Here is a 19,934-nt window from a genome sequence, read left to right as displayed (position 1 = left end):
AAGCATGCATGTGAAAGAGAGCTCAATAAAGTCAGTCTCATCTGAGTTCAACCCCCTCACCTCACAAACACACACACGCGTTACTAGGCTGGGTTTCCTGCTGCAATAAATCCACTAATAGCACAAACGCTTAACTCAAGCACGCACACACACACAATACTAAAACAATGTGAGCAGAGGTAGCGTGAGGAGACAGTGCAGCTGTAGTGCAGGGCTCCTGTTCTAATGAGTCCATTAGTTAGTGGAAAAGCAAGAGCACCTGCTAACCCCCACCCGCGTCAAAAAAATGTAAATAAAAAACACTCATACACAGTCACATGAACACACACACAAACTTACACAAAGATAAAAGCACTGGCTTAAAATATAGTAATTTCTTCACTTCCCACAAGAACCTTCTGCCCCTTCATCTACAGTCATAACCACATCAACGTGACCAATTAGTTTTACTGTTTTAATCTGATACTCCACACAAGAAGATAACAGTGGAAAGAATGCTCCTGTCAGACAGTCTTATTGTGCTACATGAGAGCATCTCACCTATTCCCATTAGAATACGCTCAGTTAAATAGTGGTGGGCTTTTAATCTGTCCAAAAGAGGGTGCTAGAGAGATGCATAGCCTGAAGGCTTCCACACACACATCAATTCTCTAAACATCTCATATCTTGCATCTGAAGTTGTTTGCTTGCCCCCATTTTTCTCCTTGCTTACCCCACTTCATCTGGTGGTTGCTCTTAGAAAATAAAGTCTGTTCGCCCATATTTCAAGAATTAGAAAATACTTTTTCAAATACTGCAGTGCAGCTGCAAAAACTATTTGGATAATAACCCATTAAAGTACTATTTCAGACTATTAAGAGGATAATTCCACAATGGCGTAGGGCAGCTCAGGGCTCTGTAATAGGTGTGAGATGTATTTAATATGAGGACCAGCAACATGCAACAGATCTTGTCATATAGTGATTGAGCAATGTTTACAACCTTCATATCTCCAGGAGTCATACTGTGTGTGCACATGCATGAGAAGTAGCAGCACTTAGCCTGTGCTCATCTTTCACAGTACTTGCGTATGTTTTATGAGTGTGCTCTTAATGAGGCTGAGCTCTGTGTAATCAGCTCCCTTCAGCAAAGGCCAAGCTATAAAAAACAAATCACTTTACTTCAGCAGCACAAGCTGAGCTACACTTACACAAAATAACAGACTCTTGACCCATCCTGGAAAAGACTAGACATGATCTTTCCAAATGGGATTATGTTTACAGCAAGGCAGCACTATGAGGGCTGAAATAATAATTACTATTATTCTAAGAGATATAATTTATTAATCTGTGAGTAAGATGCTGGGGGGAAAACAGAAAGTAGTTCTGTTAAAATTGCCCCAAGTGTCTACATTTGTTTGTAAAGAAATGTAAAAAAAAATGTCAATGTGTATCCATCATGTGTTAGAGAATTTGTTGATGAAATAATAAAAAAAAAATAATAATTAAATCATTGGAAAAATTGTGGATCTGGAACGGAAACTGAGCAATGGTCTAACTTATCAACATTTTTTAATCACATTTGTTGTACATTTTTCAGTTTTGTTTTAACACTGGCAACTTGTTATATGAATATTAAATAGTAATAAACAGTTAACATTCATAGAACTAATTGAAGAAAGTAAATACATATTTAAGCACTGGAAATGCCAGTACACTGTTACTGTTATTAAAACTGTACATTAGTCTTTCTATAGCTTATTCACACATTCATTTGTGTTTTGATCACAACAGCATGAGGCCAGCAGTGACTGTAACATTAATAGCATACAAAGGAGCAGGTATAGACCTCAAAGGCAGTAAAGCACTTCCCAAGAAATGAGCCATGTCCCTTTATGCACAAGTAGAGAGCTGAGAATGTGGATGTAATTCAATGCAGAAAACACAGGAGGGAAGGAAGAGCTGGTAAATGTTTTAAGGGTGAGTGACAGATGTCCACTCCTAACTGTACGGATGTGAGAGCGATGCTATCCCCTTGACCTCTTATCAAAGGCCTTTACATTGTTAATTCGACTGTGCAGCTCCCTTCAGGCTGAACTAATCTGTGCAGTGCACTGGACGGTTACCTTTCACCCTGTGAAGGTCATCACTGACCGATCAGGGACAAATGTGTGAGGGTGTAGGTTTGCAGGCCAATCTCTGTTGATGTGCAGTGAAAGAATAATTCTGCATGTGCGCTTGCTATATGCATGCTTGTTTTTTGGTCATGAAGCATTTCTCTGTACACTCTGTAAAACAGAGTGCAATGTACAGACCTGACCTGACACTCACAGGGGTTCTGTCGCAAGGGATGCATCCATGGAAAATTAATTCAAGAGTATTCAACTTTTGTAAAATGGTGCTATTTAAACTTCAAATGATCCCTTCCTCCTACTATACAATCCTAACTGAAGGGAGATATAAAGTGGTATAAAATTCAGCGGCTATTAAAATAGATCCCATACCATGTTTTGTACTTTGACAACAGGCTTCAAGTCGGTTCTCTTGAAGCTCCTCTAAAAATAATTGCAAAGATGGAAACTAAGAAACAGAAAAAAGCAAGGTCAGGCATCCAAGATTATAGCCTAGTTGTTAGTTCTCAGGCAAAGCTTTTCTTCAATTTGTTCTCCTTCTTCATTGCTTTCACACTGCATCCACACAGTGGCTTGTATTTCACCAACATTTGTCTGTACATTCACTAAGCATGCCATCGTTCCTTTTATTGAGCCTTATGTCCACCTTTGCTTCTTTCCACACGCTCATTGCCAGATAAGATATAGTGTGTTTCCACGCTGCTACTCTCCCCTGAGGGTACCTGGCCTTGGCATGAAACCTGCTTGCCTGCCCGTCTGCCTGCCTGGGTAAGTGACTGCTATAAGAGGGGGAGACATGCCTTTGATGTCTCTGGACTGATTCCCTGGGTGAGAGATAAGGTTGAGAAAAAAAAGAGAGAACAGAGAGAACAGGATAGGATAGAGGTTCTGAAAGGCAATGGCAGACCCCCCCCCCAAAAAAAACTGAGAGGGGGCAAGATATTGATTTAACAGTGTAAAGAAGAGTGAGAAAGAATACAAATAAAGTAAAGGGGTATTGAACAGGTAGACAGGAAAGAGAGGAGGGGGGCATGTACTTTGAAGTTATGAGCCAAGCAAAGACCTCCCTTCATAGAGTATCACCAAGGGAGGGTTGGAGCCTGCAATCATAAAGAGTCGATGGATAGAGGAAAGGAAAAGGTGATGAATCATGATGGGCTGGATAAGAGCTACAGTGGACTTCACTCAGTCTCCATCTTTTTGTTTGTCTCTTTTACACACACACACACACACACACACACACACACACACACACACACATATATATATATATATATTTATTTTATTTTTTTTACTTTGGTCGCATTGAAGTGGTTCAATCTGATTTATTCAGGATTTATTCAGGCCGACACTGGTGATTTACTGCAAGGCTTTCTGCATCTGCAGCAACAGTCTAGAATCTCTATGTGTCCAACATTGTCTTTCCCAAGCAAAGGTCACTATGGTGACAGCAATAGGGCTGTAGTCTATAACAGAGGGAGTGAATGTACTAAAAAGAGATTGCGTGCTCAATTTTCACTGACAGACTATGACTAAATTAAGAGACCAAGCAAACAAGGTTTTTCCTTTGTACACTGTAAATTTACACCACTCACTGAACTCCATAACAAGGTAGCTTGTCCCAAAAAGTACTTTCCAGTCTTCTGTTTTAGAGAGAAGAGAAAAAGACTAAAGGAAAAACACTTATCTAGAGAATGAGTTAGGTTAAGCCCTGACAGATACAGGGGACAGAAAATCAAAGACATGAAGAGGAGTGGGAAAAGACAAAGCTGTTTATAGGATGGAGAGAACATTTTATCTTTCCTTCACACTCCATGGTCTCCCTTACAGTTGCCAGGCACTTCCTGTTCCATTGTGTAAAGTATTGGCTGTACGTATAGGAAGTGGGCCCTTTGTTTCCTTTCTCCTTCCTGTTGGTGTTGAGCACAGTGAATTGAAGAATGTGTGTAGATACTTGGGGGGAAGGCAGCACACGTTTGTAAGTAAGTAGGAAGCCTATGGTTGACAGAAAAAGTAGAGTGTCAGGACTTGTAACAGAAAGACAATGTGTGTGCTGAGAAACTCCGTCTGACTTTTGCGGATGCACAGATGGGACCAAATCAAATGCTTAATATACAGTCAATTAACAGACACAAAATCAGGCAGCCAAATGTGAAACATTAAATCTCAACTGATTAGACACCTGATCCTTGCTGATTAATTGATCATTTTTATGACTCATCAGGGAGCAGGATAAATCATCAATGGCAGGCTCACAGCTACAACATATGTCACGTCAGCCAACTCTATTTACCCCTCCATATTGATTCACACCACCACAATAGCCTCTGGAAATGTGCAGACCTTTTTTTGGCTCAAAGCATCCCATTCATCCTCCACTTAATCTACCATGTGTGGCTGACAGATGAGAAGAAAGGGAATTTATCATGACACTCTATCCAAAAGATCAAAAGTTAATTATATGACTGAAAAACTTGGACTGTTTCATGTCAACATAGTCACAACACATTATGAGGCTAAGCTAAGCTAAACCTTCTGTTTTCATCATTCAGGGTGAACAGGGTTTCCACAAAATGTTGAAAAATTCTATGTAAATTTTGTTTTAAATAGAAATGACTCAACCCCAAGTGTGCAAAATACAGTGTGGTTTGGAAATCTGGAAATCTGTCAATCAGGAAAGTGAGAAGTTCTTCAAACCAAACATATTATACCTTCATTACCTACCAGCCACAGCAGCAGGGCTGGTATGTTCTTCAGTGTGCGTGTATGTCTATGCACATATGTGTCTGTGTGGCAAATCTGGACATATCTACTGTAGCGTTGACACATAGCAGGTTTAGAGTGTTTTGCCATGTGTTTTGTGCCTGATTTTGTCATCTTGTATATCTGTTTCCAGGTCACAGGGGGTACTGGAGCTAATCCCAGGAAACTGGAACATGCAAACTCTGCACGGAAAGGCCCAAGGCCAGGAACCCAACCCGTGACCTTTTTATTGTGGGGCAACAGCACTAACCACTAAGGGTGGGAATCTTTTACTATCATGATTCGATTCAATTCCGATTTTTGGGGTTGCGATTTGATTCAAAATGCTTTGATTCATAATGATTTTTGCTTCAATCTATAGGTGGATCCTCATGATCTACTCCAGTCTGCTTTGCAAGACAGAATGCAAATGAAGTGTCTTTTTCATATGAGAATCGCGATTCTTATATGAATTGATTTTTTGGCACACTCCTACTAACCACTATTCACCATGCTGCCAACAATGCAAGATGAAATCATAACTTTGCTGATGTGTAACTCTGATCAAAATTCAAAAACGTAGGTTGGATGAATCCTGAGTACCCACTTTCTTTTAAGTTTATTAGGCATATGTTTGGCACTTGGTTGGAAGAAGTGCACCTTCTGCTGCAGTTTTGCATTTGCTTTTGCACTGAGGAGTCACATTCAAGTTTGCATTCAATATTTTATGGCATAATCTTAAGTCCCAGAGAGATAAAGATACATATAGAGAGGGAGAAGGTCATCATGCTGCATGTGAAAACCCAGAGAAACTAGTTCTACTGGATAGACAGGTCAGAGAAAAAAGAAGCAAGGAGAGAGGAGGATAGCAAAAAGGAGCAGTGATGCCAGTGCAAGATATGCTGTCAAAAAGATTGAGTCAAGGAGAGCAGAGTAACGACAGCCTAGCATCATCAAATCAGACCCTTGCTCGCAAGACTGGCAGAGCGGGGCAAGAGAGTGTGTTTGTCTGCATAGTAAATTCTCAGAGGAAAGAGATAAAAAGAAATAAAAGAGAGGAGGAAGTAAGAGGCAGTGAGAGGAAAACCTGCAGTGTTATGTGGTGTTGTCAGATGTCACTGTGGGTTTGAGCATCTGTCACATCTTCAAGAAGCAATAAGAATAATGTACAGGGAGAAGCAAGATGGGAGTGTTCCCATTCAGTTTTTCTTATAAGCATTTTGAATGATGCTTAAAATAATGTACTAATGTAATATTTCACTGATACGTCCCTCAGCTCATTCAAATATCTGGATGTGGGGTCTTCATCAGTTAACTAACTGCAATCCATCAGTCCATGAAGTGTCTAAATATGGCAAACAAATCATATAATAATACTACAAATTATAAAACTTTGCTCAATACTGCACCATCATTTGAAGCACGCTTATCCATTGACGTTTAACTGTGTTGTCCACTAGTTAATGTCGTGCACTAGAATAACATTGCTACATTGTGCCCACATGTGTATTGCTTTCAGAAACAAACACTTGAAGTGAAATGACCCTGTGAGTCTTTCTTATACGTGTGTGTGTTCAGGTTTGTGTGTGAGTCTGTATTGCAACCTGAGGCACAAAGAGGAAGATAAGGATCTGTAGATTAGACACCAGAAGAGACAGCTGGGGTCCTGACTTCTTGGCCATCTCAACCGTTCTTGGAAGTTAAATGGAGTGTGATAATAATGAGAACTAATCTGAGGGGGTAATGGGAGGTCAAGTAACCCTGGTTGACTCACCACCAACAGAAGAAGAGAAGAGTGTGTGCCTTAAAAACAAAAACAAAAAGAAAAAATAAATAAATAAAAAACAGTGTAACGCTTATCTTATTCTGGAAAGATGTTACATTTATTTGTAACTGAAACAGATTAAAAGGGTGTGGAGTGTGGTAGTTGTACAGTATCCATCTCCTCTCTTTGATGATATGGGAATCTTTTCCCACGGGGATTAGCACCTCTGACAAGACTGACGTGGAAAACAAACAAATGTCTTCCCTCCCTCCTTCTCCCTGTGAACTTATTTTTAACCCTCCATTACCTCTTTTCAATATCTCTGTCATTGTCGGTCTCTGTCTGTTCCTCTACTAGTCACACAACCCATGTGTCTAAATACTGAGAAGAGAAGGATGTTTTTAATCAAGTCAATTTTTGTTGTCTTTGTTGTTGTCATTGCTACAGATTTGAGGCTCAGAGTTATTTATTTTTTAATTAAAGTCCTATTTATTTGCATGTCTTTGACTATTTCATGGAGGCCAGGCATTATTACATTCTCCACCATTCCCAGACCTTGCAGCAACAGCTGTCCTTTTGTGAATGCTTTTGACTCCCCATGATCAAATTTCTCAATTATGATTAACTCTAAAAAGTGGAAATCTCCAAGTTTTGCAGCTGCCATACATCATGCCGCCTGCACCTGCCAAATTCACCCACACAAATATAGAGCAGAGAATGCCGTCACCAACATTTTTCAGTGTGGTAAAGCTTGCTTACTAAGCACATGGTGGAAAATGCAATCTAACCAGTTAATAAACATGTGCACGCAAGTAAATCCTCCAGCCTGTGTGGTTTGCCAGGCAACACCTTAATCTATGAGGGAGACGAAGAGGCAGAACATAGGATGGGCACTACAGAGGAAGACTGACATTCGTGGCTCAGAGATAGCAGGACCACACACAGAGTGCACAGACATACAAAGAACAGTAATTACACAGCACAGTGTGCAAACCCAGAATTTATATACTCCAAAAGAAATGTGTCAAAATATATAAATGTGACAGTTTTTGTGTGGTAATACCATAATCAAAAAGAAAAGCAAAGACACAGACTACATTTTAATGTTTGGAGACAGTGGCTAATACTTTTAGAAGTTGAAATGAGGAACACAATAGAGATCTAACTGAAAAAGCAAGTATACTAAAGATAGCTAAATTAGTTATAATTAGTGGTGGGTGACCCTGCCAAAAGATCATATGACATCTTATTTTAGGGGAAATCCCAGTTCCATGGAAGCATTTTAATGAGAAAGTTCAGGCACTGCTAACCATCAATCCCCAACTTGTCCAGCTTCATTGTTCTCTGCAGCTATTTCTCTAGTCCCACGGTTGGACTGCAACTTCACTTGTACTGCCGCTGCTAAGGAGATCCTAATCCTTTTTTTCACATTTACATTTCCTTCCAAGACACATACTGAACTGATCTTCATACTGAACTATGACTTAGTAAATATTTCCTTTCTTTCTATTAGTTCATACGGAGAACATTTATATAAATATCCCTGTGTTTTTATACATCTACAGTACTTAAGAGCTCTCTTTTTACAACCATCCATCTCACTGCCATCCCTTGATTCAGTGTAGATGTATGCTTGTTTTCCTGAACCAGTGAACTCCATTGTGTGTTTGTCCTGGAGTCCTCATATCTCCACTCCTAGCAGAGAGGGAAACCAGCTCAGTGAGTTTAAAGCTATCTGCTGCTGTTGAATCAGTGCTCTCAGGGCCTGATCTACTGAAGGTTTGCTCATATAAAAACGTATGCAAACTTGTTGTCACACCCCCCCCCCCTAAAAAAAGTGCAAGCTGATCTACTAACGGTGCGCGCTGAGGACTGCATCTTTGAAGTGAGCAAAACACGACACACGCTGTCCATTTAGCACTTTGGCCTTAATGAATATGGAATATGGGGCGTTTCTGCCCGGGTGAGCAAAATAGTGGAAGGAGAAAATGCAGATAAGAAATATTAGCACACGCATTACAATTTATCAAACCTGAAAGTAATTGTCGGGATTATGATTGCGTCTAAATTTCATACGTTGGAAGGGCAGGTGCAAATCATCCCAGCTTTACGCACAATGGCTGCTGTCATTGTCGCCAGGAGGAGAAACAGGAACAACGTACGCAGACGTGGAGAATGGATTTTTCTCATTTGTGTCAGTATATTTGGGATGGCAGAAGAAAAAATTATTCAGACATATTGCCCAACCAGCCATGCCATCTTGGAGCTGCTGAATGACTTAAAATCTGATCTGGAGCCAACAAGAAGGAGGAGTCATGCAACGCCAAACTTCTGGTAGCTCTCCATTTCTTTGCATCTGGTTCATTCCAGCACATGCTTGCCATTTCTGCTGGGGTCTCACAAAGCAGTTTGCCAGGTATGCTCTCAGATGTATTAAATGCTATGATACGCAGAAGGGGCAGGTACATGAAATTTCCATCCACATGGGAAGCACTGAATAAAACCAAACATGGGTTTCATGCGGTTGCTGACTTCCCAAGAGTAATTGGAGCAGTTGACTGTACTTGTGTGCAAATTGTTCCGCCCTCAAACACTGAGCATGTGTACACGAATCGCAAACACAGCCACTCATTAATCGTGCAGGTCGTTTGTGACTCCAGAGGAGTCGTAACTAATGTTGTGGCAAAATATCCTGGGTCGGTGCACGACTCATTCATCATGAGAAATAACTGTATATTTTCAAAGTTAGGGGATGGTGAGTATGATGATGGCTGGCTGTTGAGTGATTAGTTTCTATATACTCGACGCTATATAAATAATTTCTCTCATTGAACAAATTTAAACCATGTATTTTCATATGTTTCAAAAGGTGCCAGTGCATATCACCTCCATCCCTTCCTCCTGACTGCGATACTCAACCCTACCACTCTGGGAGAGAATCGATACAATGTGGCCCATATACGCACACAGAACATAGTGGAGCGCACGATTGGGGTGCTGAAAAGCTGGTACAGGTGTTTATTTGCCTCCTCTACAAGCACTTCCAATTCAATTTAATCAAATTTCATTTTGCACTTTTGCTCTTCCTCCACACTCCCCATGATGGAAAGGGTGGCAGCGTGCAAACTCCTCATTTAAATACTGCTGTTTGCACCTGTAGTCACTTTGGCAATTTCTATTTGTAGATCACCCGCAAAAGGCACGCAAACAAAGCATGAAAAATCTTACCAAGAGCATGTAGTTTAGCACCCCTCATCTGGGACTTTAGCAGATCAGGCCCTCAGTGTCCAAAAAATAAAATAAAACAGTACATGCAAACATACACTGCTACACATGCAGAGCAACAGAACAGAACCATACAGTATATATGCAGAGACATATGCACATACAGATTCACTGTCCTGTTTTCAACAACTAGGATAATATAGACATGAGTGTATATGCCCACACTACAGAAGACATATTTGACATAGAATAGTTAAATCCTAATTCCTAGTCCACCCAGATTTTCATGATATGCAGGCATAACCTAAATAGCAAGCAGCTTATCTCACATAGATCCCCATTAAAACCTGAGTTACTGCCACTCAGCTGGTATTATCTCTTCTGAAGCACACTGTCCAGCTCTAATGAGTGACATGAATGACACAAATGCATTATGCACAAAGGATTACTCTTGCAAACATGTACTCCCTGTCTCAGGACACAATCTAGCAGCTTCAGAGACAGACTTGATTACTTCATTTGTCTTTCCCTGACTGTCTAGGTTGTTTGATAAATGTTTAATAATACATGTTTCGTAAAATTTGTGTTATTTTAGTATGTTTAAAAAAAAAGAGAAACAACATTTTCCCAGTTTTTCTAAAAATCCCAAAAGGTTTCTATGGAAGTAGCTCTAACTCTATAGCTGTTTATGAACATAGATGCTGACTCAGGTCATGAAGGCATGCTATGTGCTAGCCAGATGAAACCCCAGAGATAAGAGAGAGGGGGAGGCATTACAATAAATCATCAGCTAAGCATCTCTCCGAGGTAGCTAAAGCTCTGTGGATCATCTCCATATAAGGATCAATAGGCTGATGATGCAGTAACACAGTCAGTCTACTGTGGGTATAGATACATTAGTAGTGCTTTTCACGGAGTACAATGGGAAGTTGAACTTGAACAGGACTGGACAGTAAACAAAGCAGGCAGGAGGCCGGAAGACTGAGGGGTGGGTGAGAGAGCGGAAGGAAGAGACACAGGAGAAATAACTTTGGACACAAAAAACAGAACTTTAAAAGCCAAATCCAGGATTGGGAGATGACACAAAAGAGAATAATATGAAAAACATCAGCAGAGACAGAGCAAAGCAGTTAATACGTGAACAAGCATGTGTAGGCCTCCAACAGGAAGCATCTGACACAAGTTGTAGCCAGTCTACCACTATCAGCTCGGACAACACACACTAACAGTCAGCCCTCTCCCATTCAAAACACACAGAAACCTAGAGAAAGTACAAATAGAGGTCAGCATGAGCCACACAGACACAAGAAAAATTGGCAACCATGGGCAATACTCTTTAACAACAGGCCTGAATGGAGAGAAAACTGCAGGTGCATCCATTTATCTAAGTCTGAACACAAAAGTCCCAAAGGTTTTTTTTAATCACTGTTCATACAAAGGGGAAATAAAATAAATTATTTTAGACATATACGGTTCAATAACAAGTAGGTAAACCTCATCTGAGCATCATGAAAGCCGCAGAACAGCAATCATGCATGCATTGTGCTCAATAATTCTCTCAAATGTGTATTGAGGTTTGTCAAACCACTAAAACATTGATTAGATCAAAAACTTTTGTTGATCTATGTGCTTGTTATGTCAATTCTTTAAGGTCATGTAGCTGTTATTAAGTGGAAATTTGTTTACCATTGTAAGTGCATAACAATGCCCACATGTGCACATAGAGTGTGTAGTTGCTTCAAGCTGAACTCAATATTCAATTTCCCCGAGGATGAAATAGGGAATATTCCAGCCTCAGAGGGTTTTCTGTAAACTGAAAATACAAAGATTTTCTATTTCTGTTCGTTCCTTCATTATCTGTGCGCCATAAATAATTCACTGTGTCCATGTATGGTGTGAAAGATTCCACATGAAAAAGCACTACATCATCAGATAGGTTTGCAAATAAGTCATCTGGTTGCCATACTGTTTGGTGTTCTGCTGCTAAGCACAATGCTGGTTGGGGTCAGAAATATGTTAGGTGACGTCAGAGTAAAGGCAGGCTGGTGATCCATGTGTAATTTCAAACAATAAGGAAGAAACGGCAGACTTTCTTTTTCCTTTTTTCCTGTTTTCACCATCCTTTCTTTTGTTTTACATTATTTCTCTTGTCCATCCATCATCATGTCTATTCCTCCCATCTTTCAAAGCTCTAGAAAATGTGTGTCTGTGTTCATGATGTCCTGAAGGCAGCTTTGCAGCTTCATCTCATCTTTCATAAAAACCAACCACCATCTCCACCTCCTCCAGCTAGAAGTGAGAGAATGGGAACTGCCTTTTGTTTGGTCTAGCCTGACTGTGTCTCTCTCACTGTAGTTCTTTCTCACTCTCTCAAATGGAAGATTCAGCAACACAATTTTTGGCTCTTGATTCTAATGAAACTACTGCTCGATTAGTCTTCCCAACCCCACTTCAATAACATCAATCCTGGGCATCTTCTCCTTGTTTTGGCTGCACGTACTGACTGATACTCCAAACAAAAGATATCTTGAAGGCAGGCTGCCTGCCAGGTGTGACCTCACTGACCTTTGGTTACTTTGGTGGCACTCCAAAGCTGCCCCAGCACATTTGTAACTATTATGGTCTTTACCTTTCTATGTAAGAAGAGACTCAGGCTAATGTAGTCACTGGCTTAGAGATATGAAGTGTATGAGGGGAAATAAAAAAGGTCCACCACTGACCACAGATCTTTTGAAGCTGATGGCCCCTGACAGGCTTAAAAGCCCTGCAGCCCTGGATGCATCACATATGACCTTAACATGTGGACAGAGCTAGGCTACAAAGTGAGCATCTGAATCCAGCTAGGCCAGCTGACTCAAAAGGTCAAATGTTAAGTAACTGGTGGCAGTGAGTTTTTAATCTTTAAAAGATAGTGAGAATATCACCATCAAACTACTTTTTAACTGTGGTATTTATTCTTTTCACTTGTGAGTGAGAAGAAATTCAAATTTTCAATTGTGTGTGTGTGTGTGTGTGTACAAATACAAATGTTCATCAGTGCATGGCCTCTTTAATATCCGGATTTTGTGAACAGGGTCCAGAATCCAGCATTCGGAAATACCAGCATGACGGCGGGCTGAGGTTTGATCACTCAACTGATGACAGACACTTCCTCCTGCAGTCTCTCTGATAATACTGTTTACATGAGTTACCTCACAGCAAAAGCCCCCCCCCCCCAAATTCCTATATGTCCAAAGAGAGACTCAGTTATGGCAAAGTCTGGTTTTGTTTTACTATAATTTCACCTTAGAAGGGAGTAAAATTTTCAAAGGCTTAACATTGTGATTTTCTCACATACTCATAGACAATAAGCATTTAAAATTGAGGCATTCATTTGAGAATTAGGCTTGTTTGTGTTTAATTTGGGCCACAGGACAGTTGACTTGGTTGACTAAACAGTATATGACAACCAGTGTCTTGTGCAGATAAGTAGTCCTACAGCACATGGCTGTGAAAGAGGTTAACTATTTGTAATGCTACAATTTTTTTGTGTGGAAGTTCATGCCACAAAGTGCACAAAGCCAGGTTTCATTCTTACAGCATCACATTACAAATCTTACTGATATTAAATATTTTAAGAATAAACTTTTTCCATTGATCAATGGGTGAATGGGTGCCAAAGGCCTTATGATTAGTAAAAGCAATCTGGCTGCTTGAGGCTGGGATCACACTTTAACTTCATGCAGAGCTTGTGAGTGGTGCTTTATACTTTAATGCTTTCAGTTGGTTTTAAAAAGGAACCGATACATAATGGGAAAAATTATTTCACAGAGGACAAAACATATTTTAAATGGCTTAACCATAACTATTCAATTACAAAGATCAATCATTTTAAGAGAGACAGCCTCACACTGAGTCATTAGCTAATCAGAAAGGTATTGCTACCATGTTGTCATACAATGAGTGCAGAAGTGTAATGACTCTTTGGAGGATGATGTTAAACTAGCCATTGCTCTCTGTAGGCAAACTGCCCAGCTCCAGAAAAGAGAGAGAGACACAGAGAGCAAGAGGGTTGAGGAAGTGTGTGACTGACTGCAGCACATGCTGATCCATGACTGTGCTTGGCAGACACAAACACAACACTCATTCCACTCTGAAATCACAGGACATAGATCATCCACTTTCACATTGCTTAGGATGGACAACAAACAAAAGAAAAAGCTAACATGACACATCTTAGTAGTCATGGGCCAAAGTGTGCCACGTGCCACCATGCATCAATGTACAAGTCAGAGAATTCCAGCGATTTTCTTCCAAAAGAAGTTGCCTCTTTGGTGCTAATATGACAAAAGCGGGGAGCGCTGTCACACAAGATCTACCGAAGGTGATGAATATGGGGAGGCGTGATTCCTCTGATCGAATCACTTTTATTCACATCTCTATAGACCAGTACTTAACTTTTTCAAACAAAAGACCACGTAACCACTGAAACAAAAGCAGAAATGTGACAGAAGGAATTTTTTCTTCAGTACAAATGCATTTTAATACATACATTTTATATGTGGTCACTGAAAGAAATGTTGACAAACACCTCACTCAAAACATGATTTTTCTAGTTTTAACAGAGGCCAGTTTAGTTTTCCTTAGTCAATGAGTGAAGCACCGACTGCAGCTTTCATTTTCAATGTAATACCACTGCCATGCATCCAAACACTTTCATTACTGTACTGACTGACCATTCTTTGTGACTGAATCTTATAAAGCCTCTTTCAAGGCCACTTGGCTCTTTTCATCTTGCCATCTTGAGAGAAAATCAGAATCAAACTTTATAATTGCCACAGAACATGTGATGTTAATGGCAACTCTCTACTATGCAGTGGGTCCAGTCTGTTTCACTACTTGTTCATTCAAAATTTATTTTCCTTTATCAGCTGTTTGTCTAGTTTCACATAAGCAAGAGATACAGCTTCTTTCAATAAAAATGTCTGTTTCAGGATAGAGATGCATGACTGCTCAGTCACACATCCCAGAACTTGAGATAAAGCCACTTTTGACTGCCTTATCTAAAGACAGGAAGCACAAACATTGCCTGAATGGCCAGAGAATAAATAAAGGGGTGAACTTTAGTGGTCCTTGGTGACCAGGAAGCTTGCTACATTTAGTGGTCAACAAGAGCTGCTGGAGTAAAAGTTCGATGCAATGGGATCTATTAAATAAGACTCTACCCAAGGTTCACTTGGTGATGACGCTCATGCCTAAAGGCCAAAAGATGAAAATGTGTACCCTATTCAACTGTCCACCATCTTATCACAGAGTTAACCCATACAAACAGACAGACATTTACACCAAAAGTCAAATTTACAAGCACTGCAGACATGTTTCTCTCAGGAAAATGTTTGCCAGTGATAGTGGGTACTCCCTTACAACCCATGTCTAAGACAACCACTGATGAGATAAATCCAGCTGATCAATACAAACTTTAAACTGACTTCAGAGACTGAATTCAGCATCTGACCTGCAGTGCACCTCTTTCTCTTTCCATTTATGACTATTTATGACTTCTCTTTACCCAACGTAAAGAAGTTCCAAGGCTTTTGTTTTTTTTTCTTACTGCAATGTGCTGCTCTGATTAATGACTTAAAGGCATGCATATATGCAATTAACAACCAACTCCCCTGCTGAGTTGAATCAGACAGACTTGGCTCACCTCAGCTTATTATGGATATAGATGACAATGGAAACAATCCATGTGCTCATTGTCTGTTTGAGATGTAACATTGCAAACCTGGGGCTTAAAAGGCCTGATATTATGTTTGTTGATTGAGCATGTTTACTAGGGAACAATTTCTTCTAACGTAAGCGTAGACAAATTAATTCCATGCAAGGGCAAAGTATGAGTATACCATCTGAGCTGTCTGATGATGTCATCTTCAAAAAAAATTATTCGGTACTCTCATCCATGACCATATCTACCACAAACACATGTTGGCTACAGTAATTTAACCATCCAGCTTTTTTTACAACCTGATTATTGTAAAGTGAGATGATTTTCAGCTCCTAAGAATTACCTTTGAGGCCATATTTCTCAACTTCATTCACTTGTGCATGCTGTACCTGAGGTGACAGTAAGCCATTAACAAGTCTATCTTATAACTGACATGGCCTGGAGGCTTCGTCTGTGAAACTATAGATTTCTCACAAATCGTAAAACCCTGAACCTGAACATGAACGGGTTCTGATGGGCATGATGAGGCTATGTGGTCCTCATGTTAATGAAACCTACCACTTCTGAAAGCACATTGGAGCTGTGTTGATAACTGCAAACATCTTTATTTTCCAACTTCCAGATGGTGAACAAGTTCTGCAGTATGTTAAACTTAATCAAACAGAATAGCTGAGCTTACAGTCCTTTAGGCTGTCTTTATATGATTTCACATTTTTCTTGTAATAAATGTTAATAAATGCCGCTACAGGTGGCGACATGACCAGGTGTTGAGGAAGCTGGTGGAGGTAGCGGAGTCATGCAGAAAGGAGGCGAACAGCAGACCCTCTGCGCTGGAGAAACATCCCCTCCTGTTCGCAAGGGTAGGAGAGAACATCAACCCTCTCTCCTGCCAGAGCAAAACATCAAAAGTCCTCACACCTGGCAGTGCTTGGTCCATGAGGGTTGCAGCTACAATTCCCTAGGGAGATCACTGAAACAACGCTCCAGCCAGACCTGATCATGTGGTCAGACCCACGCAAGACCATCCTACTTGTGGAGCTCACTGTCCCATGGGAGGAGGGTATGGAGGCTGCCAACGAGCGGAAGCACTGCAAGTACACAGACCTGGCTGAAGAGTGCAGACAAGTTGGATGGAAACTTGTGTCCCGTCGAAGTGGGCTGCAGGGGCTTTGTCAGGTCCTCGACCGTTCGCCTGCTCCATGACATGGGGTGCAGAGGAGCAGCACAGCGAAAGGCCATTAAAGAACTGGCCGAGGAGGCAGAGTAAGGCAGCTTTTGGCTGTGGCTCAGGAGGAAGCAAGGGAATTGGGGGTCAGACAACATCTAGGGCAGCAGCAGGGGGTGGCAAGGAGGGATCCTTGCCATCGCTCCGCCACCAGGAGATGTACTGGGGTTAAAGGAGCGAAACATCCATGGTCGGTGGTCCCCAGCTGATGACCCACTTAAGCCCAGAGAGGTGTTCAGGGGAGCACACTTGCACCAAAGGCACCAGAGGAGGTGCGACAGGCAGCAATGCCCAGCAGGGTCACCTGTATCTTCTGAAGTGATTGTTGTCATTTTTATAGAACAACACTGTTAATTGATTAGCTTTATTTCAACTAATGGTCTGAAACCATAATTACTGCTCACAAATTTGTTATAAAGTTGTAAATGGCACGGTAAAATTTCTCACTGTAGATGAATTCATGTTTTCTCTGTATATTCTTGGTAAACCTCTTGCAGCATGTTATCTGACCAAGCTAACATGATATTATCTTATCATTCCAACCTTAACAGTGGCATCCTTTCTTCTGCACTTACTTTATCATTCTGTCATTCAATAGTTCCCAGTATCTTTCGGATTGCCATTACTCCCTTATTTCAGAGTCTCCCTGATTCAGTTTCATGATTTTTTCCTGCGACCCCCAACTCTTCAATCAATAGCCTCCCCACTGAAACCTCAAGTATTATTGTCAGTGGTCAAACCCCTGAGTGAGCCCCTTAGTGAGGAATTTGACAGGCAGACAAAAAGAAACAAAACCAAGAAAAGATACATTAGTTTCCAGCCTAAGGTAATGTGAGGTTAGCCTCCTGGTTTTTGAAGTATGAGACCGAAAGAAAGACAGGGACTGACAGCAGACATAAGAACATCTGTGCTGCAGTAATATGTAGTAATGTGCCTGAAAGAAATGTCTTGAAGGCAAACTGTTTGTAAACCCTTATCCTGATAAACAAACTACTTCAAAGCCTTGTGGTGTATCCTCCGAGAAATAATGGAGCATTGACATTTTACCAGTAAATAATCACAGAGATCTAAGATAGGTGATGTGTGCTGTATCATGCACAAAAATAAAGAAACACAAAAGCTGTAACCACAGGAGCTTGTTTGTTCATGTCTTTCAAACAGACAACAGCCTAGGCTCCATTTCACCAGCTTCCTGGGGTAATCTGCCAGCTCTCACTGTTTCCCCATACATGGTGAAAACAACTGAATAATATGGTTGTTCTAAAAATTTCTCAACTCTCCCCGCCTCTATCCAGAAGCACATTCCACATCGGCTCACAATTCATACCCCTCAGACCAGGTAATGGTATAACTTTTCACTGCTCATCCAAGCCATGTGGAAGATAAGAGAGCCAGCTGTACTGATATTGTTCACTGGGTCTTTGTTCAGTAACACTAGCCAGCTGATAGTGTCTGCCAACAACACTGCAGGCTAATCAGTCTCTCTTAGCTAATGTGGTGTAGCTTTGGGCTCGCTAGGGAAATTAAAGAGTTTCAAGCAGGTCCCTTAGGATTTCATTATTCTGAATTTCTTATAGACAGACCTGAGTCAAACATTTGCTAATAACTCTTAAGATTAGCTTCAACCAGCTTGGAGCGAGAGATGGGTGACACTTATTCAGTATTCCATATAAGAAGACTTAATGAGTTCCAGAAAATAGGCTATTTCAAAGTTAATTAAGGAGCAATGAAGTGGTGCTCAAACCCTGACACTGTGCCAACTGTTCTCCTGCAGTAAACAAAATGTGAGTAGTGAATTTACATTTAAACCTCAATAATTACTGGTCATTCTTGAAGAGCAAGGCTAACTTTTGTTGTGAACTTGCTACAGGAATGGAGTAACTTCTATAACATGTTGTTTTAAAATAAACATGCAAAAATGCAGTTAATTAATACCAGTCCTGTCTGTTAAACCAAAAAAAAAAAAATCCTTATTTATTGAACCAGTGTTAAATTGCTAAGGGTGTGGTTTAACTTGGTAGCTGATACTTCAAAAACAAGTGGAGCTAATTCCAAGACAAAAACAAACTCTTATCCAGGCTAAGTCTTGTAATAGCATTTTTCACTGAGCAAAGCATTTAGTGCTCAGAAAGAATAAATGGTCAGTTCCAGAGGGAGACAGACAGGGTCTGCTTTTGCACTTATCCTTACACATGTAAGCCAGGGGCCAAACCCACAGACTAACTCAACAAACAGACTGTGACACAGGGGAAAGTGAGTACCTGTGTGCGTATTTTTGTGCAGAGGTAGGGGTCCCAGATGATTGTCTGTGGGCATACAGAGGCAGTAGCACTTGGTCCCCAGGCAGCAGCCAATTCTTTTTGCCCTAAAGAGAAATGGAGATTGATGGCAACCCTGCCGAAGACCCACATTACCCTATAATTTGTCTTTTGTGATCTGCAGGGGATACAGCACTCATCCTTATGCAGCATCAGTAACAGTGGGTCAGAGGTCAGGGCCTTGAGGACAACTTTGCAGAGGCCTAAGGACAGCTCATCTTCACAACTCTTTAAGAGGGACAATACATGGAATAAATTCAGATGTTGGGATTATCTTTAATAATCGCATAATAATAATAGCATAACTGTTTGCAAAATCTTTCTGGATCAAATACAAAACTAAACAATGAGATCAAGACCTTTGGTATGGCATGCTCTGCAAACCCAGAAAAAAAAGAATTACATAGCAAAATAAGAATATATCCAATAATACCAAGGAATAATAAATACAGTGTGCCATTTCTGCTGTTTCTGTCCCCCCAAAATAATGCATTTCTACCACTCTGAGAAGCTAGAGTATGCAACTATAGGACATGAATAAATAAATAAAACAATGATTGGAAACTGCTTTTATAAAATGCTACATTCGCATTTCTTGATATAGACAAGCTGAATGCCTCATTTACAGAAATAATGTTTGCGAAATAAAAAGAGCCTTCAGTCATTTGTTTCAACATTGTTAAAGTTCAAAACTGAAGTGTTTACTGCATCGGGATGACTATAATCAGGAGCAAGGCCTCCCAAAACAGAAAATCTTGAAATAGCTAGATTTCCGCAACTGTTACTAGAATTCCCTGCATCTACGTGGCAAAGTACAAATCAAAGGAAGTATATAAATCTGGTAC

At 40.5% G+C, this 19,934-nt stretch overlaps 1 protein-coding gene across 5 annotated transcripts in view; it reads right to left on the bottom strand.

The window, feature by feature from the left end:
* dip2a (disco-interacting protein 2 homolog A) overlaps positions 1 to 19,934 on the bottom strand; it is a 77,692-nt gene that overhangs the window by 44,290 nt on the left and 13,468 nt on the right. The window contains exon 1 of one of the 5 annotated variants that reach the window (XM_029530117.1): positions 19,033 to 19,104. The exons of the other annotated variants lie outside the window; for them this stretch is intronic. Within the exon in view, the coding sequence (XP_029385977.1) occupies positions 19,033 to 19,087 (55 nt within the window). The 5' untranslated portion in view covers positions 19,088 to 19,104. Of the gene's footprint in view, positions 1 to 19,032; positions 19,105 to 19,934 lie in introns of those variants that run through there. 5 annotated transcript variants of the gene reach the window in all.

The sequence above is a fragment of the Echeneis naucrates genome, chromosome 21 (assembly GCF_900963305.1).
Source record: "Echeneis naucrates chromosome 21, fEcheNa1.1, whole genome shotgun sequence".
Taxonomy (NCBI): Eukaryota; Metazoa; Chordata; class Actinopteri; order Carangiformes; family Echeneidae; genus Echeneis; species Echeneis naucrates.
The sequence above is the reverse complement of the archived record's forward strand: the minus strand, read 5'-3'. Positions and strand labels throughout refer to the sequence as shown.